Source organism: Eucalyptus grandis, chromosome 6 (genome assembly GCF_016545825.1).
Source record: "Eucalyptus grandis isolate ANBG69807.140 chromosome 6, ASM1654582v1, whole genome shotgun sequence".
Taxonomy (NCBI): domain Eukaryota; kingdom Viridiplantae; phylum Streptophyta; class Magnoliopsida; order Myrtales; family Myrtaceae; genus Eucalyptus; species Eucalyptus grandis.
Genome location: NC_052617.1, coordinates 41,992,697 through 42,018,621, shown reverse-complemented (window position 1 = coordinate 42,018,621; position 25,925 = coordinate 41,992,697). Strand labels below are relative to the sequence as shown.

Sequence of the window (25,925 nt, the reverse complement as noted above, 5' to 3'; positions counted from 1 at the left end):
AAAAAATCTTAAATTTATTGCATTTGTGTCAATTCAGTTGTAGATCTTTCAATTTGATAATTTAGTCATAAATATTTTAACAATTTAGTAGTTTAGTCCATTCAGTTGGATGGAAATTAATGATGTGGACCTCAATTATTATGTATGATACGGACAACGCTAATGTGAAAATCTTTTGAATTTTTTCTTTTAAATTTTGATTGTCAAGAGGTGGTAGGTGCTGTAGGCTACTAGGCAAGGGCTTGCGAACCCTCACCCACAATTGAGGGAGGGCCACAACCCTCTCTCTATAGTAGGGCTCACAGAGTTTGCCAAGGCCCGAGGACCCTCACTAGCCACTTGGTGAGGGCCTAGGAGCCCTTGTACCTTTGCTGGAGGGTAGCAGCCCTCACCCACACCGGTTGCTGGGTGAGGGTCGTTGCTCTCGCTTGTGATCGGTAGGGGCCACTAAGCCTCGAGCAAAGGGTTGGCAACCCCTACTAGCCCTTAACAAAAAAAAAAAAAAAAGATTTATAAAAGTTTCAGAAAAATTCAAAAATATAAAAATTTTATGTCAGTGGCGGCATATCATGAAAGACGCCCTATATCTACCTGATCGATTTTGGCCAAAATTGATTGGATGAACTACATAACTGTAAAAAAAAATAAAAAAAAATTAGACTAAATCGACCAAAATAGGTTGATGTCTTTTTTGGCAAATTCTCCCGATTAGGTTTAGAGCAATTTGACTGCGACCGTATTCCTCATGTCCACACGCTGGAATATGCTCACTCGGAAAGGTTCAATTTTCCCATTTTTGTTGGAGTCTAGTTACTTAAAAAAGCAAAAATCAAATAATATGGTCAGGTTGAGAATTTTCTCGCGCTACGTCTGCAATTAAAAGGTTATGATGCTCTCTACTCGATTGCTTCAGTGGTGGAGCCACTAAAGAACCGAATTCAATTGACTTGAATAAAAACCCTAATGGCCCCCACTTGTTCCCCACGCCATGTATAAAGAATTAAAGTTCCCCTTTGAGAGACTGCACTTTATCAATTACTAAGAACAAAACTGGCCCCTCTTCGAATTCACCTTTTTCTTTAATTTTTCAATTTGCTTTTTTGGAACAGCTAAAAAGGATTCGTAGCGCATATAATCAACTCCTGAAATGTCTGTGGATGCTTCTATAAAACAGGAATATTTGGATAATTCATGCTCGAGGAGTGCTCTCAAATCTAGAATTCGGTCTTTAACGCGACCCTTTATTTATGGTATTTGATTTTAATCTACATCTAGGATTAATTGCGTGAAGTCTTGAACTAGTTCTCGGACATGGGAATGCATTCGACGACCTTTTATTTGTTTAACAGGCGTCTCGAAATGCTATTTTTTTTTAACAATCTTGCTAGGCTAATCCTGTGGAGGTTTATAGGAAAATCCGACGAAAAGTATAACCCCTCCAATGAATGGGAAATTAGAGGGAGAAACTTAATTGAATAAGAAAATTAATAGCCATAACGGTTGCCCTAGCGATGTAAGGCTCACTCTCGAGTGGTTTGGCGCCTTCTACTCACGTATCCAAAACCCCCTAATCACCTCCTCGGCCTGAGGAAGCCTTGATCAGTATGTGCTTAGATTCAACTGTGTCATAGTGTAGGATAATCCTAAGTTTACTTCACTAGAATCGTAGTGGGGCAGTAATGACGAGCCCGCTCAAAATGAAAATTAGTTACAATTATGTCGACGCGGGTTTAGAATTCCTATAGAAATGCCCAAGAGGATCACCGATACCTAGAGAAAATTATAAAAAAGTCATAAATTTATTACAATTATGCCAAATAACCCTAAACATGTTTTATGTCAAATAAAAATAAATAATTTTAATAAATATTAAATTATATTAAAATTATCCATGTTAATATTGATGGCACTAGGATGTCGACAAGTCAAAATTGACGGAATAAACTAAATTGATATAACTATAAAATATTTTATTTAGTCAGAAAAAAAGTTGATGACTCTTCTCATAATTCTGCCTCAATATGAGTTAACCCTAACGCTTGCCTTTTTTTCATTGGTAGAAAGAAAAAGGAGGTGGGACTGTGGGTTACTCGCTGTAGGATGAGACGTTAGATTACGGAAAAAGATAGATGAGTAATCTACTGAATGATTTGACCAAGAGCTCAATATGCTAAGTAATATCCCCCGAACGTGTCCACGTGGCAATATGCTTAGCCACGGGATGGCGGGTCCCCTCACAAAAGTTTAATCAAATCGGCCACGCTCTATCTCTCTCTCTCTCTCTCTCTTAGGGCAAGTGTTTCTTTTCTTTTTTTCCCCTTCGTCTTGATTATGATGGCACGAAGAAGAAAGGAGCCCCCAAGCGCGCTTTCCCCAATCAATCTGCACAGGCTGTTCGATCGGTCGAAAACGCACACGTTTCGTTTCGATTCGAGCCGCCTCTCGATTGTGCCTCTCGTGGATTCCCACTAACGCAACCCCCGAGTGCAAAGTTGCTAATCCGATAAGCCCCCATGGCACTCCTCCACCTCCTCTTCCTCCCCTGAGAAAAAGAAAAGGGATTCCTTCTGTCCCTCAAAGTTTGACACCAGAAATCGGGGTCTCTGTCATGGTGGTGGTGACATTCGAACACATCCCTTCGTCGGATTGAAATTCGCACGGAAACTTGTGTAGAGCATTATGCATAGAGAGGTTCCTGGAATGTTGGGACACTATCTATGGCTACTCCCACAGAAAATTACTGACGAAAGTCTTTAACCTATATCTTCAATTCAGTCAATTTGGTCTTAAACCATTTAAAATTCGCTAATGTAGTCATTCAAGTCAACTTTAGTTAGAAATTACTGACGTAGACGTCGGCGATCCTCTCTACTTTTTTGTCTGAATATGTAGAGCTTTTGTTTCACACTCAAAGCCCCAACTAAGTTGGTAAACTACTCAAAACTGCTAGGGTTTCTATATGTTGTGCAATTGTCATATATAATATCTTGGTGTCGGAATCTAGCAATGGACCATATATATATACACGCGCACATATTCATGTACATATACTATATACATATACATCAAAAATATAATTTCAGAAGTAGTGTTTATATATATACAGTGTATTCAAAATGTTTGTCTCGAGCTACAACCTTCAACCACGAATGACTAGTGGGACATCTTTTAAGATCTCCTCTGTAATTTTGATGCGCTTGTTTGCTGAATAAATTGCAACCATTACTCGAGGAATAATTAGGCTTATCTCGTATATGATTGTGAGACGAGCTACATATTTTCCGTAGATTCATCATGTTTGTCTTACCATACCAATATAATAAGTCTATCTAGTAATTATGTCAGATGTTATAAGTGGTGGTGCTCCGTACACAATACTTCCAAGGAGAGTTTTAGCTTCTTCCTTCATTAGATTCGACGGTGCATTGACATCCTCAAGTTTCGTTGTGCCTTCTTAAAAACAACGTGGGGTGCAACCATAAAACCCCACGTCAACGCAAGTCGTCTAACACGACAACCGGAACGTAGTGAAGTCTTATATATGCATGAAATCCATCATGTGATACTGTATGATGCAGTGTCTACAATGTTGTCCTTTTAATCTCATCCGCTTAAATGCATCGACCACTGATAAATCGTGTGTCGACAGCATATGAAACTCGCCCAGAATTGCATCCGATGTGCGGTCGCCATCGATCCTTTATCACGTTTTGATTAAGTCCAAAGGGGTCGAATCTCGAACTCTTATCGCTGTCACTTCTAGCTCGAAACAGTGATTTCCATTCAGCTGGAATCCGGCAATTTCCTCTCCCTCCTTTTCTTTTCCCCACGCTCGATGGCGACTTCTCAGGAACGCAGAGCTTTCAAGCCTAGATGAGAAGAAAGCAATGATGTCGAACTGGGTTGGATCGACATGGTGGTCAAATTTATGTAGCGGGATGAACGATATATGCCCACATGCATCGCCAATGAAAGGATGTACTGGAGTCACCTACACATTGCCGATTTAAACCCTAAAATCACCACTAACTCTTTCAAAATTATCGATATTTGGAAGTTGTTACTCTTCCATACGAAGGTGAGAGTATTAGCGAAGAAGCCGATTCTGATAATGAACCTCTAACTAGCCCCCGATGTTGATGATTTTGAAGAAAATAGTGGCAGTTTTTGGATGCGGTAGCATATTTTGAAATTATAGTGAAAGTTCAGAGTAAAATTAGAGTTGGACTTAAAGTTAAGAATTTTGGAAGAGGAATTAAGCCTGTTGCTAACTGCGCATGTTGAAAATACCGTGCCTACCTCTAATACCACGTCATTTTTATTTTCCTCGTGTTTAAGTTTTCGATTCGAAAATAACTTTTTTCCGACCAGGCGTGCTGCTAATCTCGACCGCTCGAACTTACGATTCTGCCGATGACAGTTCGATGGGGAAATTTGAGATATCTCTCCCATCTTTTTGCGACCAGTTTCTGGGAAAGACTAGAGTACTTTTCTAATCAACAACTAAACCCATTTTTTTCCATGTAGCCTTGCTTGTCCGGATTAAGGGGGCGATTGATGTTCAAAAGGTTGGAAAAGAGAAGAAAAGACAAGGAAACAATGATCACGAGAGAGAGAGAGAGAGAGAGAGAGAGATTGGGGTAGATGATGCTCGTGAGAGAGCCAAAGTTTCAGCAAGTTGACATATCCCATGATTCGCGATAATTGCACGACTCTCTGAAACAAGAACAGCTTGCCTGTCCAGTATTGTTTCCGTGCGTACACTCTCATTCATGGATTGCATGCATGCATGCTAATCTGTGGTCGGAGAAAAAGTGAAAGAAAAAATTAAATAATAAACCTGAGAAATTATATAGTTTGTCATGAGGCCATATATAAATATGACTTTCTATTCCATACGACACTATGGGAATCGGCTCATGAGGTATACCTAAAGAAACTAGAGTGGATTTGACACGAATTATTCCTAACTTTGATTTAATGTGAAATGTAGTTCATAAATTTTTAATTTGTTCAATACGGTCCTCGGACTTTTAGTATATGTTCACTCCTGAACCATATAAGAATGTTCAATGTTATTATTCCATTAATTCAAGTTCAAGGATACCAATATAAATGAGAAGGGAAATAAATAATAAACTTAAGAATAGTTTGTCATATATATACACACGCATGTATGACTTTCTAGTTCTATACGAGAGTATCGGAATTGGTTGGTGAGGTATACCTAAAGAAATGATAAGGAATAATAACACAAATAGTCCCTAAATTTTTTAATTTGTTTAGTTTGATCTTTGACTTTTTTGTACATATTTAATTCTAAGCTCTATGAAAATGTTTAATATCGTTGTTCCATTAATTCAAGTTCAGAGACAAATTCATATAGTTCATGGAGTAAATTAAACATATATAAAAAAGTCACGAATCACATCAAATAAATTAAAAGTTCATAAATCACATTTTACATTGGCTTTCAATTTAAGGACCATATTAAACAAATGAAAAGTTTAGAGATCATATTGTACATTATGTCAAAGTTCAGGAACCTATTGTGTTATTTTCTTGAATGAGGAAAAAGAAAGGAGAAGGGTTAAATACATCATAATGTCTTTCATTCGTGAAATTTTTTTAAGATCGAGTCTAGAGTATTTAATGAGAACTGAGTTGACGAGAATGAAACACGAACATATATATATTATTAATTTTTCGCCAAAGAAATGAAAGAAGAAGAAGAAGAAGAATCAAAATAAAAAATTTCATGAGCACCCGTACTTTAGATTACAAACGACCGATAATTTATATATGCTATCTTTATGGACTAATTCTAAGTCTTCCCCCCTTTTTTATTTGCACTGTACTCTCCTGGTAATAACATTATAGTACGGTAGTACCATAATATTCTCCAACTATACAAAGCTTTATAACATATTAGAACAACGCAGTGGCCCGAGGGCCCAAACATTTGGGCTGGGCTGAACACGATTTCTCCTTTTTCTTTTTTAATTTAGTAGGAACCAATTCTAAATTCTCTCCCATAAAATTCAAGGAAGAAGAAGAAAGAACCCATAGCCTGAGATAAACTATGAAATTGTAACTTCATGAATTTGTATTTTGCGGCAAGAAGTCAGTTTTCACGGACTAGTCCTTTCTAATATTAGGCTATATTTTCCTTCGTTCTCCACAAAGAGTCAATTTTTGATAACTCTTTTCCTTATAATAAGAGGTTATATTTCTTTCCGGCCTTAATAAAAAGAAAATAGATATACCTAATATCTAGTAGAACTAACACCATGGGCTCTATCAATCGAGGATCGATTATTTTATGCTGGGATGAGACATGTTAACTAATCTTTTTAAGCACAAAATTCCTATTTTTATCCCTCAAAAAACAAATTCCCATTAGCATTTTAAAGAAAATTTCGGAACCTAGGGGTGTCTACCATTTACGGTAAAATAAGACAGTGGTCGGTCTCCCTTAGCATGTTTCATGGGAAAATTATCGAAAAAGTACTAAGACTTATTTTATGAAAAGAGGCTAATTCAAATATAAACTTTTTAATTGTCCTACAAATTTTAATGATTTGCCCATTTAGTCCTAAATTTTTTGATAATTTGTCAATTTAGTTTTAAATCTTTTAACGATTTGTCAATGTAATCGTTTAGGCCAAACATCCAAATAACAAGTTTAAGATTAAATTAGTAAATTTTCAAAACTTTTAGGATTAATTTGGCAAGTCGTTTAAAAGCTTATGAGTCAATTAGCACAATTAAAAAATTTATAACCGAATCAATCGACGTACAATAGATTTAGGACTTTGTAAACAATAATTTCCATGTTATGATGTCCTATAGAGAAAATCTCAGAAACGATCATCTCAATTGTAGGACTACAATTAGAGCTGATTAGTGTTGGGGTATTTGTGCACTATATTGCATCATTAAACTTGGATTATTGGTTATAATACATAGAATAATGGTGGTGGTGGGTGGGAAATTGAGAAGAATTTGGAGCACGCTTCCTCTCCACTGACGAGGATAAAGTGAGCAAGGGCACATCAAAGGCGACACCGTGAAATCCGTTTCTTTTATAATTCGAAGTGCTCGATTTCTCCACAGGCCTTCAAGATTCAATTGACCAAAGCAAAAATCGTGTGGCCCCCTCCTCGAAAAGGGCTGCTTTCACAACCTTTTCATTTTAATTTTGCGCCAACTTTTCAATAATTCGAATGATTTGGAAGCATAAACCCATCACGGAAAAAAAAAAAAAAAAAAACTATTATTTTGGTCCCTCTCTTTGGGCTCTAGAAATGGTGGGCTTGACCCATCATTTTTTAGTCGAACGGTTGAAACCATCTTTCTTGGACGACTTCAAATTATTATTGAAGCGAACTAATGCGTATCATATGATTTACTTGACCTAGGAGTTTGTAATTATGTACATTGTTTTTTTTTTTTTTTTGAGAAATGGTATGCATAATTATAATGTTGTGTTCCAATTAAATGGAAAGCTCATCATGATTCACGGGCAGTAATGGGAAAGCCTGGACCATAAATAATTATACAATATAAATTCTTTCACATGGTTGTGCACCGCAGCGTCGATATGTCCGAGTGGTTAAGGAGACAGACTCGAAATCTGTTGGGCTTTGCCTGCGCAGGTTCGAATCCTGCTGTCGACGCCTTTCCTTTTCCATTTTTTATTTTTTATTTTTTATCTTTTATCTTTTTAATTTCGTTTTGATCAACTCTGTTTTATTTTGCCAGTGTTGCTCACGTTGAGTATACGAAATAAGCCGCTATCATCAGTTTGAAATATACACAGACACATAGAAATTTGAGTGGTCCTTAGGCTGGACCACTGATGGTTGGTTATGTGTAATTGCACTCTTAATTTTCAGCTCTCTCAGCAAATTGGACATGTTAAATTGTTTAGGTTTAGGTACGCCACATCTTTTTTACTTTCTTTTTTTTCTTTTCTTTCGATTGACAGGCTCTAACCATATACCTTTATTTTATAAGAAACTTTGATCTTACTGATAGGGCTCAATATGTAGAACAAAACATAAACATTCAATAACACTTTTAAGATATGGAATATCCCACACATTATTAATATGATAGATACTTACTTACTTGACCCATGACTTAGAAAATTACCGAAATTTGACTCTTCTTTAAAGTATTTTAACATATCATGCGTGCCAAATTGGAGGCAATTGCTGCTCTACTTTCCTAAAAAATGTGGCTTTTCCACCATTTCCTCATTCGGTTTTTTCAAATGCACTCTAATGATATGATCTGCTAGGGTGATTGAACAACAATCAACAATTTTGCTATTTCACCGTTAGATAGGTCGAATTTATGGAAGAACCAATGGGGTTTTGTAAACATAGATTATAATATTATTTTCAATCCCGAGTTAAATACATCAATTGACATGCCTTTCAACTTGATTTTTCACTTTGTAAGATACATGTGTCCGATAATTCAATGGACCTATTCGTGGGATGAAACTAAAGCCATGTTGATGTTGCCCTAGGAGGCAGAAAACACTCGATATGTCAATGTACTTGTTATATACAAACGCTATAGTAGCACATTGCCCTACCTCAAAAGAATAAGATACCACGAAAACAATCCCGAGGCATGCCAACCCCCCCGGATTAAGGGGTAAGGCTCCTAGGGCTAAAATCATTATTTTATTGCCCACCCACCATCTTTTGTGCCCCCACACGAAAAAGAAGAAGAAGGAGAAGAAGAAGCTAAGAATAAATAAATCAACACCCCAAATGAGTGAAGGAGGGAAAGGGCCAGGAAGGATAAAATATGGGTTAAATATTAAAGAAAATGCTAAAGCCTTTCCCTCAACCCTAAACACTGTTTATAAAAATTCTCTCGGAGGTCATAGGCTCGAGGTGTTTCTCCAACCTAATCTGAGGAAAGCAAATAGTATTCTCTCGAAAAGCTTCAAACCCACAAAAGAGTTGTTTGGATGCATGAACAGGGAAAGAAATACATGACGCGGGGTGAAGAGAAAGTGAAGGGAAAAGGAGGCAGGGAGGGAGATTTTTTTGGCCTTGGTCTTTTGGGTTTTTAACCTCTCCTCTCTTTAGAAGGTCGTGAGTAGAGGAGGGAGCGAGAGAGAGAAGGGGAGAGAGATCATAAGTTCACTTCACTAACAAATGATGGCAGGAAACCCTAACTGGTGGAACATGCATCCACCATCTTATCATCATCACCACCATCATCAGCCTCCTACCAGTTTGTTTCATCCTCAGTTTGTCGTTGGATCTCAGAATTCTCTTGCTGATAATCACACCCAGGAACATCCTCAGTCTTGGAGTCAACTTCTCCTGTACTCTCTCTCTCTCTCTCTCTCTCTCTCTCTCTCAGTGTGGGTGTGTGTGTTTTTTTCTGCTGTGTGTGAGAGAGAGAGAGAACTGATTTTTCAGCTTTTTCCAGTCAAATCTGGAAGCTATTTTGCTGGTATATGTCACTCTTCTTGACCCTCTCTCTCTCTCTCTCTCTCTCTCTCTTTCTTCTGTTTTTCTTTTCCAGGGGAGGATTGTGCAGTGAAGAAGATAACTACAAGTATGGTGCGAGTCACTTTCAGGAAAAAAAGTTGGAGAACTGGGAAGAGCTACAAATGGTGAACAACCCATCTTTAGGTGTACACGTTGTTCATCATCCTCATCCTCAGCTTATAGATGTTAAACAAGAGGTGTCTCAAACCAGCGGTGACTTGTTGTACAGCCATGGAGTCCATGAAGAGTTGTTCCTGGCACCAAGCAATGTCAATAATAAGCCTGCTTGGCCAAATAGTAGTAACACCATCATGCCTGTGTCTTCTCCTACCTCATGTGTCACCACTTTGAACAATAACAACAGCATGTTGGACTTCTCTAGCACCAACGCTGATAGCAATAAGAACAGCAATAATCAATTGCGCCCAGATCATTCATCTGAGGTTGGTGAAATCTTTTTCCAGTTTTCCATTTCCCTTTTCTTCTTTGTGTGTGTTTGTCTAAGTGGGTTTGTTTTTTAAAATGGTCATAATACTCTGGGGTCAAGATCTTTTAGGTGAAGTTCCTGTAGCACAACTGGAGCTGGTTTTGGTGTTCTTGCAATAGATGCATGTTTGACCCTTGACCTGCAACTTTTTTTTCTTCCTTTAGTGTAATAGCGCAGCCACTGGAGGGGCATGTAAGAAGGCTAGGGTTCATCCCTCTTCGAGCCAATTACCTCTCAAGGTTAACTCTGAACACTCTCTCTCTCTCTCTCAAGCATATAACCTGCAGTGATAAAATTTGAGATGATTTTGGGCATTCAATGAGGCATGCAGGTGAGGAAGGAGAAGCTAGGCGATAGAATAACAGCACTCCACCAGCTTGTTTCCCCTTTTGGAAAGGTAAACTTAATTTGAAAACTCTTCTGCTTGTTCATCTCCATGCCCGACACATATTGATGAACAGCAAGGAGATATTTGCATAAGGTGATTTTTATATGAATTAAGCCCATAAAAAGCAGAATTTGCTTCTGCCAAAAATTCCCCTTCTTTGCTCCTTTATTTGGTTTTTCACATTCTCCTATATATGCTCTCCTTTTAGCATTAAAGAAGGACCAGAAAGATAACTTAGGGCTTTGTGTTAATTGTGTAATGTGTTCTTTTTTTTTTTTTTTTTGCAGACTGACACTGCTTCTGTCTTGTTAGAAGCCATTGGGTATATCAGATTCCTTCAGGGTCAAATTGAGGTGATGTTTATTTGCTCTCACATTTTTATATACGTGTGTGAGCTCTCTGCAAGAAAACCAACCTAGAATCAGTGATGGGCATGCGCTTAAAAACTATAAAAGTTCCATACCTTGATAACTTTTCTGAAACAATCGGGTAGTCGCAGTGTGCATAGAATATTTTTCATTTTTGTTTTACATGAATAATGCAGGCTCTTAGCTCTCCGTACTTGCGCAATAATGGATCTGGAAATATGAGGAATCACCAGTCTGTAAGTACTTGGCCACAGTATACATTACACTTCATATCCAAACATAAAAGACTAATATCATTGGAAAATCTCTGAATTAGTTTTTGAAGAAGTAGAACATGACAACACTGATAAAAGATTACCTCATTACTTAGGTGAATCAATCTCTATTTTCGGTATGGCCATTATGCGACACAAAATTTGGTGTATTCATCTTAGATTCTAAATGTATTTAGTTAACAACCTAACTGAAACACGATTGATTAGCTGAAAACCATAGCCAACATTAGACAAGTGGCTACATGTACTAAGTGTCTCCTATGAGACTTGTTCGATGCCTCTCTCTCTCTCTCTTATCACAAAAGACTCATATATAGTGGAAGTTAACAGTTTGTTGTTGTTAAAACTATAGTTATGTTGGTAAATTCACGAGAGGAAATCTTTTGTCAGGTTCAAGGAGAAGGGAATTTTGCATTTCCTGGAGACACCAGCTTGCAGGTATATAATTGTGCTTTATTGGATCTGTCGTCCTCTTAAATGAGCAAAAGCAAGTAGCTAGAGAGAGAGAGCAGTCTTTGTTTATTGGACCAAGCATCTAAGTCTCCTCTTTTAGATGGGAAGAGAAAGCTTTTGCGAACAAGGTTCTCATAATTTATACGCCTTTACCCTCATAAAGTCATCAAAAGCATAATATATATAACCAAGACTTGACACTAGCTTGGAATCCTAAAAGGCTTTTTGCTAGGATATGATAAAAGTTCTCTTGTCTTTCTTTTTCCATTCTTTTCACTCCATAGCCCTTCGAGGACACCTGCCCAATCACAAAAGCAAGCCCTAACAAAGGTCCACCACTTTACCATTAATTTAACAAATATAAAATCCTCTCCATTTGATTCCTTGGTATTTTGTAGGATAACCTATTTCACCACCATCATTGTTATCATCATTTAGATCATCATTATTGCTCTAATTTGATTATCCTAAGAAACAAGTGTGCGCATTGAGGATAATTTCATTTCATAGCCATAGTGGTGGATCGAATGATTTAGATTTGTATATGTACATTTTTGGTTTCTCAGGAAAACCAAGATAATCCGAAGGACCTGAAGAGTAGAGGCCTATGCTTGGTTCCTGTCTCTTGCACAATGCAAGTCGGAAATGAAAGCGGAGCCGACTATTGGGCTCCGGGACTCGGCGGCGGCTTTTGACGGGGACTGATCAAGACGGTGGGCAATGACATTGATGGAGCAAGCTTCCATGGAATGACATAATATCATGAGCAGTCACTCTGCTTAAACCTAAGGCTGACTGCTCATGATGCTATGCATTCTTAGAGTAGCATCGACTTGATTGTTAATTTGTTCGGGTACTTGATCGATTGGAGAACTCTAGTTGTTGTATTTCTATGAAGTTGATGGATGATAAGGCACAATATAGAATGGGTTTAGGTAGTAATACATCGATCCTTCATTATTAAATGAAATCAAAATCCAAGTTAAGTCCCTCCAACATTTTCACACAAAAGCGTGTGTATCCAATTTTTCCATTCTTTTTTCCGCTTTTCCAATGCCTGTTCATGATAATGACTTAATTGAAAATATGGGGTTAAGAATCTTGGTTTTGAGAGAAAATGGTAAGTTCCCAAACAATTTATGAGATTACCAACTTTACTCTCGTGCCTCCTCTTCACCAATAAAAATTGATGGATTTTAGAAAGGTCGATAATTCAGAAATGATTGATAAGTGAGTCAAATAAGAGTTGATAATCTAAAAGTAATCAATAATTCATCATGAAACATTGTTAATTAAGACAAATAATATTGTTAAGAGTTGGTTACTTCAATGAAAGTTGGTAATCTGGGAACTATAAAATAGTTGTTGGTACATGACCAAATAAGAGTTTTTAACTTCAAATTTTTGTTGATAACCAACTCAAATGCAATAGGTAATTTTGTTTAAAAGTTGTCGACTTCATCAAAAAATCGGTAAGTTACTAGAAGAATTGGTAAGTAGTACAAAAAAAGTTAATAAATTTTGAAATAATAGTTAGTAAACTGAAACTAGCAATAACTGAATGGAAAAAAGTCGGTAAGTCACTTGAACTAAAGTTGTTAATTTTGTATAAAAAGTTGCTAATTTTAAAAATTTTATAGACAACCCAAACAAGAAGTGATAATTCATTACAACAGGTCATAAATTCGCACTAGTCATATATATATATTAGTAAGGTAGGACAAATGTTGGTTAATTAGCAAGTTACCACACAAACGATAACCAATCACATTTTTCTTAAAATGTGCCTACACCATTTGTAATTTACCAACATGGAAAATTATTCCATTTTTTTAGCATACCAAAAATTAGGACATGCAATGTGATCGACCAACGAGAACCTTTCCACCTCAGACTTTAGATTAAAGTTGTAATCAAGTTGAGCCAAGTTTGTACAATGCCAAGTTTGAGCTTGACTTGACTATTTGGGACTAAAACTCCACTCGAACTAGATCGAGTATCAAAACTTAGGCTCGGGCTTGACTAGGTTTAAGCTTGAGTTTTAAGATCTCAGATATTCATTGTATGTATATTTATATGAAGATTAAATATGTAATTTCACTTGTGTCTTTTTCTTCTTCTTTCTTTTTGCAATTGCAAAATAACTTTAGAAAAAAAAATTGAAGCTCAATACTAAGGCTTAAGAGAGCTTGTCGAGTTGACTCTTGGTAAGCTCGAACTCAACTTGATAAGATATTCTAGTAAATTGAGCTCAACTCAAACTCAAACTAGTTGATCTCGAATAATTATCAGATCATCTTCTAATTGCTCGAGATTAGCTTGACTCAATTTTACCCTTACGTTATACTAAAACATGCTTTTTGGGCTTGACTTCTAAGACATGAACGGCCTCTCGAAATAAATCAAGTGAACAATAACATAAGATGTTGCCAAAAAAAAAAAAAACTAATAATGATGGTGTATAGTCACACCATTTCAAATGTTGCAGCAACAAACAACGCATACTCTGTTCCAAGATGTGATGTTTTTGTGCAGGACAGACTTTGAAGAGTGTCTTTCAAGACTTCAAACACTGCACAGCTCCACCTCCTTCCCCATCCATCCTGTCACCAGCAGTGACTCTAACGCATTCCCCTCCCCTTTTTCTTTATGGGACCTTTTCATGAGTACTTATTATAGCAATCCATTTCTCGGTTGTCCAAAGACTACCCCATCGTCTTAACTGGAAAGTAGAGAGAGAAAGTTGAGAGAGCGAGAGAGAGAGAGAGATTCATGGGGGGCTGACCCGAATATGCCATCGTGGTTCCCCTCCATTCGGGTCTTTCTTTCCAGGCCAGGCTTTATCGGATTGTACTCGAGTGAAATAAAGAAATTGCCGTATAACATAAGATAGAAAATTCAATATAGAAAGTAATGGGAGGGCCACTCGCGCCCATTTCAAATCCGCTCCTGCAGCGACCAAAGTAGTGGATGCATGACTCAATCCTGTCGTAACTCATACATCATAGGCTGCATCACCTCCACTTCGCTTTAGAAAAATATATTTCTTTCTCTCTCTGCCCTCGTTTTCCTTTCCCTGGCCGACTTTCCGTGCTCTCGTAGAAAATTCCATCCTAATTATGTATGCTTAAGCAGGCCTACGTGATGATGATCTTAGTGGGTCTTTCCTTGCTTGAACCTTTTTATCTATTGTATTGTCGTTTCGATCTTGTTTCGATCTGGACAAATCTTGCGAGTTTTGTTAGGAATATGAAGGTGGGGCTATCACTTGGTGAAGGCCACTGTAGTAGAGCATTAGATCCCCCCTATCCAGGTCTCCCCCTTCCTCATCTTTCATTTCCCAGTTTTAGTCTGACAATAGAAAGGGCAAAATAAAGATATGCTTTGAGAATAAGAGAATCTGAGGGGGGGGGGATCGATGCTTATTTCCTACTGATCATTCATTGCTTTTGAAGCTAGGTTATCTTGATGTGATCTATACTTGTTTCTTGACGGTTCTTTCCTTCTAATTTTCCCAAGGAAAGAAACCAGTTTTCTAATTTTTTTTTTCTTTTTGGCTTTCAGGGTCACATTTGGATTTGGCATCATGATAGGTTTGCCAGGTTCTTTTTTTTTTTAACGAAGGTTTGCCAGGTTCATTTGGGGCTTTTTGGTTCTCTGCAAATATGCAGGTCATGCGAGGGCAGATGCGCAGAGAGAGAGAGAGAGAGAGAGAGAGAGCAGAAGCTAACAAAAGCATGCAGCTACCCATGCCATGCCTCTCCAGTGATCATTTCGACCTGAAAAAGTTATTACAAAGACCTGAACACTTATCACTCATTGCACTCAAAATCCTTTGTCTCTGCTTAAATCCAAAAAAACAAGAATGTCTCGTTTCTTCTTGTTCACATCCTGCGGAGTTTGTTCTCGCATGTCCCAACAAACACATGAGTATAATTCTCACCATCCAAAAATAAGAAAAAACTAGGAGCAGAAGAAGGAGACAAAGAAGTGAAATCCCATTAAGATATATGCCAAGTAATGTCGAAATTGGAGGCTAGATGGAGATGCCCTAAATCAAGCATTGGTGGTTGTGGAGGGACTGTACTAGGGCATTTGACTAAAACGTAACGTGCAATTTTGTTCATACGTCTTAATCTTAAATCTAAAAAGTGTACTATAGCTATTATGTGTGCTTAGACTTGATTTGGTTAAACTTTGAACTAAGTTCGAGTTGATTCTCATTAGTCTTTATTTTCAAAGTTGAGCTTGAGTTGTGTTATTAAAGCACAAATGCTTGGTTAGGATAATCAGCTGTGGGAGTCCAATACTGACTAAAATCTTAAGCGCATCGATTTCACGCTCGAAATCATGAAGAATTTAGTGGGCTGTGATGGCTGATGACCAGACCGAGATTTGTAAAAAGCCCACTTTGAAAATGGGCCGAAGCTGGAAATCCCGCAGCCCTTTCCATGGAAGTTGATCCATAGATTCAAGCCCTTTCCATGGCAATCCGCTATCACCATATAATAGTAATCGAACATGTCATGAGACCGATGATGTATATGCTAGGAAAATCGCGTTACTAATGATCGAAAGAAGATGAAAGCCTTTTAATTTTTGCGAAACTTGAGTCATTTTTGGGACGTCAACAACTTCGAACTCCTCGTGATCACCTTCAAAGTGGCCTAATCATCGGGGGAATCGTGCTTTGATTCCTGGGTTTCGATGGGTCAACATCCCGTCATGAATACTTTAAAGTTCCATCAAGATTAAAGATGATTAAGGATGCAGTACAAATACTGAAAGTCAAAACCCTTTAGGAAAATGCAAATTACTTTCGGTAAAAACTTTTTTGCAAAACAACTTTGGATCAAGTAGTTTTTGGTATAAAAAAAATTGCAAAGAGCTTTAACATTAATTTTTTTTTTATTAAAAAGAAATCAAACTCTTCACAGCTTTGGCAAAAGGTTCAAGCCACCGACAACTGATAGCTGAGGTCACATGATCTCCAACAACCCTTGGTGAAGGCCGCTTGGCCTAGGCAAATGCCGCCAAGGTCTCGCAACCTAGGTCATGGTCGCCTGAGGTGGTGTCATCTTAAGCAATCGTTGCATGGGGTTGCAGAACCTCAGGCAACCCTTGTTAAGGCCGTGTGACCCTAGGCGGCAAGGCTTGAGGTTGCGCAAACTAGGCAACTATTGTTTGGGCAATTGCGTGACCTTTTCAACTCCTTGCCAACCCTTCGCCAATTAGATCTGAGCTCATTGGCCCTCACCAACCGCCCTCACAAAGAAAATGAACAATAGCAACTAGTGTTGAACTTGACGAGATCCAACCCATTTATGTGGATTATTAGGTATGTTATTTAATATTTGATATGTACCCAATTTAGTTAAATATATTATGGACAACATATTTATGACATATAACTAAGCATGTAGAATCCATATCTTAAACTTTAATGGAAGGTTAAGATTTGACCGTTGTAGGGTTGGTCCCATTACTCCCTCAATATAAGATCAGCTTTCGATGGAGATTGTATGCATTCCATTATCACGTTTTAAAACACACACCCATCACAATCATTATAGAGGAGAGTACTAAAGATTCATACCTACATGAAGACATCTTCTCGCTTGTTGGATCATTTGTGACTACGTTTGATCTAGGTATGCTATATTCATTAATTTTGTATAATGTTCATATGATTGAAAGATCGTATTATTCTAACAAGTAGGGGCAAAATCAGAAAAAAATGAAGAATTTATAAAGGTAGTTTAAAAAAAAAAATTATTCAACCATTTCGAAAGTCAGTTTCTACTTGCTTTGGGCTTTCAATATTCCTAAGGTCAACATTTGGCCGAAAGCTACCTTGAAAGGTTTGCAAAACATCCCAGCATTTTTCTAATGGCTTTTGGAGGTGTAAAGCCCTTTGAAAAAACCAAAACCAAACGCATTCTAATCAAGCACAAACAACTGCTTGCTGCTTGGGCAATTATCCCATAATCACGTTCGGACACGTTAATTATGTCCAGGTCTTGTGTGATGTGTTGGTCGGATGGCCGAATGAACAAGAATGCTGGAATCGGTTGATACGAGGATTCCAAGCAGTTCAGGCTGTCATCAATTGTAGTCAACACATGGAGCCGAAAACTGCTCGTTAGCACATTCGGGCTGCGCATCACGATTGCAAGGATTACTAAACAAATCGCAGTAATTACTAAACAAAACAACACAGGACAGGGTACTAAATGGGGGGTGGGGAATCCTCACTATGCTCGCCCAGTAAAGCCTCCCCATTGGAAACTCCCAAAGTTCCAACTGCCTAAAATTCAATTTGCTGGTTTTTTAAAATGAGGATGAAGAAACGAGGGAGATGTACCGTAGGTGGAGCCACATAGGAGGATGTGTACTGTAGCTCTGGCTCATCATCTCTTGCAATAATTGCTTGGAAAAACGCACTAGAGATCTCTGGTCAGAGCCTCCACAGAAATGGATTGCTCGCCACGCCACAACAACACGGTCAGGACAAGTTAGCACCGATCGTATCGGCCACCTTCCTTCTTGTCAATCAGCCCTGAGCGCCCCCACACTATGCCCTGCCCTGCACTAAAACTAGTCTGCTTCTAGTGCACAGAAAATTATTCTTGTTTTACGTGCATGTCATTTATTTATCTGCTCTTTTTTCACACGCAAAGTCATCCCTCTCTCTCTCTCTCTCTCTCTCTCTCTCTGCGCCGAGCCCCACTGACACCTGAGGAGAAAAGAAAGAAGAAAAAGGACCTCTTTTTTCAGTACATATTTTGCCATCTCAAGGCCTCTGCGATCTTCTTTATATTCAGTGCCAGTACAAGAAAAACCAAACCCACTTCGGACTCGCGACTAAGAGCCCCGACTTTGCTCTCGCTTCTGTATTGCATCTCGAGAAGGAAGAAGATGAATCGCGAAGACGAAGAAACTCCGGAGCCGACAAAGGGCGGCCTCATTACCATGCCCTTCATCATAGGTTAAGCACTACTGCATTGCCGTGATCTTTGTGGTTCTTGAATTTCCCTTTTTTCTTCTCTGGGGTCCTTGTCGTGCTCGAAATGCTGAGTCTTTTAGTCGATTTCAATCGCAGCGAACGAAGCGTTTGAGAAGGTGGCGAGCTATGGGCTCTTGCCCAACATGATTCTCTACTTGATGAGGGACTACCATTTCGGAGTGGCCAAAGGGACGAACTTTATCTTCTTCTGGTCGGCCGCTACTAACTTCATGCCGCTGCCTGGGGCTTTCATCGCCGATTCTTATCTGGGTCGATTCCTCACCATCGCTCTGGGCTCCATCTCGAGCCTCTCGGTAATTAATTATTGTCAGCTTTTCTTAAACTTTTTGTTGTTTAACTTGCTTAGGTATCGTGGGTCTTCCAGTCTCACCTCGAGTTTTTTGAAGATACCTTTGTTTCACTATCAGATCTGGAAATTATTTGGGGGGATGGCTTTAATTATTTGGCTGCCGATACTACCTCTCAGCCGTCGCTTTCTGCTTTTTCTTTTTGAGTTTCCTTCTTCCTGATGTCGAGAGCTCCTACTTTCTGACTTTATGGTGCTTTCTCAATTATGTCCTAATCAGTGTTCCTGCTGTCGTCGCCTCCTTTCTGGTGGACCTAAAAAGTTTGAAAAGACTTCAATCAGGATAGACAAGAGTAAATTTTTTTAGCAGCAAGTAATGTAATGTGGTCAAAGATCAACTTAAATCGTCGGCATCTGGGTAAAGTCAGTGTGGACTCTATAGTTCTTCAGGAATAGGTGTTCGATAATTTTGGCAGAAAGAATGCAGTTGGTTTTTCATAGCAAAATCAACATTCTCCTTCATTTATGCGGAGAGAAACACCATCAACTAAAGAACACTCACATTGTAGGGAATGACACTGTTGTGGTTAACAGCAATGATACCACGGGCAAGGCCTCCTCCCTGCGACCAGTCCACAAGTACCTGCGAATCCACTAGCACACCCCAAATGATCCTTCTGATCTCAGCCTTTGCCCTCATCTCCATCGGAGCCGGAGGGATCCGGCCCTGTTCTTTGGCATTTGGTGCTGATCAATTGGATAGAAAAGAGAACCCGAACAATAAGAGGGTCCTAGAGAGTTACTTCAATTGGTACTATGCCTCAGCCTTTATTTCCGTCCTCGTGGCCTTGACGGGCATAGTTTATACACAAGATCACTTGGGGTGGAAGGTCGGTTTCGGGATTCCCGCTATTCTCATGTTCTTCTCGGCATTCTTGTTTGTTCTCGCTTCGCCTTTTTATGTTAAGCAGAAAGCGAACAGGAGCTTGTTCACTGGGCTTGCGCAAGTAATTGCTGTTGCTTATAAGAACAGGAAACTCGATTTCCCGAGCCAGGATTTAGACGGCTTTCGGTGCTACCATCAGAAGAAGGGTTCAGAGTTCGTCCTGCCAACCAATAAACTAAGGTAACTTTTCAAAAAAGCCAGTGCCTAAAAAGTCATGTGAAGTGAAGTAAATATGTTCAGCTATATAATTGCAGGTTTTTGAACAAGGCATGCGTCATTAAGGATCCAGAAAATGATATAACTCCTGATGGATTGGCTTCAGATCCCTGGAGTCTGTGCACGGTCCAGCAAGTGGAAGAGCTGAAAGCACTGATTAAAGTCATACCACTGTGGTCTACCGGGATCATGCTGTCGATCAACGTGAGCCAAACCACTTTCCCATTGCTCCAAGCAAGCTCCATGGACCGACACATTACTTCGAGCTTCCAAATCCCAGCAGGATCTTTTGGCACGTTCACAATCATTACGCTCTCAATATGGGTCATCCTGTATGATCGTGTTGTCCTTCCCTTAGCGTCAAAAGTCAGGGGAAAGCCTGTACGTCTCGGTGTGAAACTGCGGATGGGGATTGGGCTACTCTTATCATGTATGGCCATGGTTGTTTCAGCAATAGTCGAGCACGTTCGAAGGAAAAGAGCTTTAGAAGAAGGGTTGCGAGAAAATCCACGTGCCGTGGTTGGAATGTCTGCGATGTGGCTCGTGCCACAGTATTGTCTGAACGGGTTTGCCGAAGCCTTCACTGCGATTGGCCAAACCGAGTTCTACTATTCTGAATTCCCTAGATCCATGTCCAGTATCGCAGCTTGCTTGTTTGGGCTGGGGATGGCCGTTGCAAACTTGTTAGCAAGTGCTATAGTGAGTGCCGTGGACAGTCTAACCTCCGGAACGACAAGAATAAGCTGGGTATCGAGTAACATAAACGAGGGTCGCTATGACAATTACTACTGGCTCCTCGCCATCATGAGTCTGTTGAACGTAGTCTATTTCCTGTTCTGTAGTTGGATGTATGGACCCTGCACAGGTAGCGGCATGAATGTCCAAGAACAGGGGATCAGCTCCAGGAAGGAACCGGAAGTGTGTAAAGTAGAAAGGAAACTCAAGGATGAGTTAGATGAAAGAGAGGAAGGAAAGAAGGATCCTGATCTCAAGAAATAGGGGGACTGTGTCGTGTAGTTTGGATCAAAATAATCATTTTGTAAGGATTGACAGTGTGAAAGTCACTATCCAAAGATTCTGAAGATATGGATTGTATAGAGCTTGCAGTATTTTTTGGAGATGCATGTAGAGAAATGCGCTCAAAGGAATGAACTGCTACAAGTGCTACAATCGAGGAATCCAGGGTAAAAAACTCTGGTGTATAGGACTTATGTGTGATTTTAAAAGATTGTATTTTCGAGTGTATCTAAGATGAGTATTTGGTGTTTTAACTTGTGCTGGGTGTTGACAAGCAGTGTAAGATCCCATTGTAAGTAATTTTTCTATAGCCAAGGCCGGAGTTACTGGCCTGGCCATGTGCTGTTTTGGCATTGAAAATTATAAGATGAGACTACTGTCATGGACAGATTTCTGCTTAGTGGGAAAATAAACTTGATCTTTCATTAGACTTCAGTCACTTCACAGACAGATTGAAGTCCTGTCTCAGCCCTAACAGTGAAAGCTGAGGAACAGTTTCTTTCTGCTCTCAAAGTTCACTAGTAGCCTCGTGCATGCACAAAGCAATGGTCAGGAAAGATTCACAGAAGTGGATAAAGACTCAATGAGCGTGCAGAATATGTTTGCATTTGCCATTCTTAAATGGGTGAATAATGGATTTCTTATTTTCCTTTTTCTTTTAACTTTATTTACTAGTTCTTTTTGGGATAATCATTTATTTCCTTTCCATCTAAGTGGACATGGCTTCATTCTGTTGTTTGATTTTATTTGGCTCTACCATTTATGTTTTGCGCATGAAGGTCAATTTTATAGCCAAGCTTATCTTACTAAAGTTCATATGTACATTAACAAGTATTGTTCATCTTGAAACTGTTATTTTCAATCAGCTACACACAAAATAACTATACATGAAATACAGTGTAAGGTCTTGGTCATTGTAACACATCGAGAAATGTTGATATTTGAAAATTTAAAAGTAAAATGCCCTGCAAAGCATGTCCTGTTCACTAGGTGGTATTTATGGGGAGATCATAGTAAAAATGTGATATTCGCACTCGTGCACGAAAAAGAAAGTCATCGAGACACTTCACAAGCTATATTATATAATTGTTCAAAAAGTTTCGAATTCTAGAAATAGTAAGGAATCTCTGACATGAATGCACGCAAATGGTCCCAAGCAAGCGTCAAAGCTTGCTCTTAAGTTGGTCACCAGTCAAATTGACAGAAGCCAACCACTGCTTAGCCAAGGCAATCAACTTGCCACTGTCTTTCCTCCTTAACTTCCACCACCACCATTGCCAGCTTTCCCTTTGACCCTGCACCTACCACCTTTGACTCTATCTCTACTTCTTCCTGCCACACATGCCCACACATGCCCCACAAAGAAAGCTCCAATTGTTGCTCCAAGATGTCATCTCCAGATTTCTTTCTTTTTGGGAAAATTGACATTTGGGGATTGATCATTCATCCTATTTTCGATGGTTTATAGGAATATGTTTGGTATGTAAATATTTTGATATTAGAGGGGAGAGTAATTGCATAGTTCAAAGGTTGCATTTGATTTCTAAAGCTATTTCTAGTTTCGATTTATTCCGATTCTCAACGAAAGAATTTATGTCAGCTTTCAATTTGAAAGTTTTATTAAAAAGAAAAAAGAAAACCGATGAAAACATGAAAAGGGATTTCAAGCAATTTCAATTTTCTTTTCAAATCCAACTACAGAAAAATGGTGAAAACAGCTTTTAACAAAAACAGAAAACTGAAAGATAAAACAAAGAGATTTTCCAGTCACCGAACGGCATTTCGGCACCTCAAAGACGCCGAACGTCGCAAGTATCGACAGCGAGAGAGAGAGAGAGGGCCGTACTTGGATCTTCACCGTGGAAAGGTAGGATACGCAGAAGTCGAGGGTGGCCTTGACGTTGCCGGTGGCGCAGTACGCCGTCGCAGCTCCAATGTCGTCGAACAGTGTCGCGCTCCCGCGTGCCAATTCCCGTCCCTGTCCTGCGGCGGGCGGGCGATCGTGTATCCACGTCAAGTAGAGAGAAAAGATCAATTCCACCGTCGCCAGGAAGAAAGAAAGCCGACGGATCGATTGGGCGAACGGCGAGAGCGAACTGAGAGCCGGACTGGGGATTTACCGATAGGCGATCGGGGACGACAAAGGTGCAGAGGCAGGAGTCCTTCCGGGCGCGGACGACTCGGACGCCTTGCAACGTCAGGAAATCGAATTCGCTGTCTAGGACGCCATTGGAGAGGTCTTCAAGCCATATCCTCCTCGTCTTCCATATCTCTCTGTCTCTCTAAGAAGACATTGCTCAATGTAAATTGTAAGTCTTTACGCAATTAAATATAAACGCACCGGCTACGGATGTGCTGCGTTTATATATCTTGAGAAAATGACATACCATTATATTATCATCATTATTAAGGTTAACGACTTTAGTTACGCATGCATGCATTATTAAATCTTGAGTGATCCTTGCTCGGATTATCGGTTAAAAACACATTTGTCACCATTGGTTTCCTCGCCCGTAACTTTTAACACACAACGCGCACAGCAAAATGATAAGTCATTTTCCTCTTCATCGGGGTATTAGGTCACTTTATTGATTAAAAAAGTTTAAACTTTTAATTGGTACATAAGATTTGCGGGATAGTGCATGTACCTCGTAGCTATGTTCCTACACCCTCTATCTCTAGATTATAAGAAAGGGAAAATGAGGCAAATAATTTCTAAAGTGCAACGTGATTTTCAGACTTTTAATTTATTCAATATTGTTGGAGAAATCTCTCTAGAGTGTTTTGAAGCTGACAAAACGTTTCTATCAGTCTAGTCTGGAAGCTGTGCAGACCCTTGTATTTTGAGTCTGAAGACTTTCAGATCACCAGACTCAGTACACAAAACTCAAGACTCAAGACTATTCTCATTGACAGTTTCTAATCTAACGACGAAGGCGATCCGGAGCTAAAGTGTTTGGTTAAGGATTTGGTCTTATCGACTAGAGAAGATCTTTTAGCTAAATTTGATATAACTGATTATTTATTCGAAATCAAGATCGTTTGAAGATCCGATGATTGACGAAATATTCTTGGAAGGTTCTATTCTTGGAAACCAAGATCCTGATTGTATGGGCGAACAAGATTTATGGGCTATCGACATGTTCCTTTAATAGCTCGAATGACCTTCTTAATTGATTCTGTCCAACGGGAAGATTGGAAGAATTCCTTTGGTAAGTGCCAACGGGTATGATGGCATAAATGAGTATAAAAATAAGACGTTCCAGTTATTCTAGTGTGTGCTCGATAGAGAAATTCCAGAGTCTGAAGCTCATTGATTATTAGTCGATTCATATTGAGCGAAACTGTACACACAAAGAGAGTTTATACTTAGTGATACCTTGAGAGAATGTGGTAGATCTTCTACACCAAGAAATCAAGGAAGAACAAGATCTTGTAATATCTCTTTGTTCATAGTGGAATCCGGCCGGTGGGGTCATCGGTGCGAAAGAGTGGACGTAGGCTTGAAATAAGCCGAACCACTATAAACCTCGTGTTCAATTTTCTCTTTCCTACTCTCGCTTACTTTGATCGTTGTTTGTTTATTGACGAGGAAAAATTGTCTCATTTCTATCAACTGTCTAGTATTGTGCGATTATCATTAGAAATTACTCGTTATACCTATTCATCCCCCTCTAGGTACTTATACTAGCCATATCAATTGGTATCAGAGCTCATGTACTCACTTTATTTGAAGTGTTTTACTTCAGAGTAAAAGATCCATGGCTAGTATGCTAGCTCCAGGGCTGGTGGAAGGTCAAAGCAATACCCGGACCTCCTTACTTTGATGGAAATGACTACAACATCTGGAAAAACAAAATGAAAGCATTTTTTCGATCAAAGGATCCTTTGGAATGAGACGTTGTAGAAAAAAGAATCACTCCTAAAGTTGCATCCGTCTCAGAAAGAGGGAAAGAAACTGTTGAGACTAGCGGAATGTCTTAGGAAGAGATAATCAAGAGACAAACTCTTGATACAAAAGCTATATATTCTTTATATTGTGCATTGTCACCTACTGAATATAACATAATATCTTCTTGTGTTACAGCAAAAGAAGTCTGGGATAGGTTACATATCATCTATGAAGGAACCGATCGAGTAAAAGAGACCGAATCAACATCCTTCTCGGCCAATATGAAGCCTTCAAAATGAGACCTGGAGAATCTATAACCGACATGTTTAGCCGTTTACGTAAACCGTAAATGGTCTTGAAAATCAAGGACAACCAATTTCGATCCCATGAAAGTAAACAAGCTACTTTGCGTGGACTCTCCAAGGATTGGAATCACATAAAGACTTCAATAAGAGAGACGCAAAGAATCATGCCACTATCTCGTCGATGAGCTGGTTGGAACTCTTCAAGTCTTATGAAGTGGAACGAATTAACGAAGACGAAGATCCAAAAGGTAAGAAATCCATTGCATTAAAATCAAATGATGATTCGATGTTACAGATTCTCGAAGATGATATGGACGATGAGGAGCTTGCTCTCATGATAAGAAGATTCAGAAAGCTGAATAGAAAAGGAAGAAGATTCAACTCAAAGAAACAAAGCTTTCAAAGACAACAAACCAAGTCTGTTGATGATGATAAATCAAACAAAGATATAGTTTGCTTTGAATGTAAGAAAAAGGGACACATCAGACCCAACTGCCATCTTCTAAAGAAGAAGAAAGGAAAAGCTGAAAAGTCTCGAAAGGCTCTCAAAGCCGAAACCTGGAGTGATATAGAGTGTGAAGAAAGTGATGATGAATATGCCAATTTGTGTCTGATAGCGCAATCAGACTCGGACTCAAACTCTGAATCAGACTCAGACAGTGAATTTGAGGTAAGTAATTTTAAAATTCCTGTCAAGGTTTCTAAGTATATTGATGAGCTGTGTTTTAGTCTTAAGACTTC

General features: G+C 39.1%; 2 protein-coding genes and 1 non-coding gene across 4 annotated transcripts; all 3 read left to right on the top strand.

Annotated features, from left to right (window-relative positions):
* Nucleotides 1–7,597: 7,597 nt before the first annotated feature.
* On the top strand, nt 7,598–7,679 carry TRNAS-CGA. The gene has a single exon. It is a non-coding gene; the product is annotated as a tRNA-Ser (tRNA).
* Nucleotides 7,680–8,838: 1,159 nt separating this feature from the next.
* LOC120294973 (transcription factor bHLH68-like) lies at nt 8,839–12,485 on the top strand. 2 transcript variants are annotated; one of them, XM_039316149.1, is made up of 8 exons: nt 8,847–9,355; nt 9,559–9,967; nt 10,176–10,250; nt 10,343–10,408; nt 10,687–10,752; nt 10,944–11,003; nt 11,433–11,480; nt 12,062–12,485. In XM_039316149.1, the coding sequence occupies exons 1-8, from the start codon at nt 9,183–9,185 to the stop codon at nt 12,188–12,190; spliced, it is 1,026 nt and encodes a 341-aa protein (XP_039172083.1). In that variant the 5' UTR covers nt 8,847–9,182; the 3' UTR covers nt 12,191–12,485. The 2 variants fall into 2 exon arrangements, with proteins under 2 accessions (XP_039172084.1, XP_039172083.1); XM_039316150.1 differs by lacking the exon at nt 10,944–11,003 and having other exon boundaries at nt 8,839–9,355.
* Nucleotides 12,486–18,063: 5,578 nt separating this feature from the next.
* LOC104449894 (protein NRT1/ PTR FAMILY 1.2) lies at nt 18,064–21,387 on the top strand. The gene is made up of 4 exons (XM_039314747.1): nt 18,064–18,483; nt 18,598–18,815; nt 19,378–19,934; nt 20,009–21,387. Exons 1-4 carry the CDS (start codon nt 18,138–18,140, stop codon nt 20,967–20,969), a joined length of 2,082 nt encoding a protein of 693 aa, XP_039170681.1. The 5' UTR covers nt 18,064–18,137; the 3' UTR covers nt 20,970–21,387.
* The last annotated feature ends 4,538 nt before the right edge of the window (nt 21,388–25,925 follow it).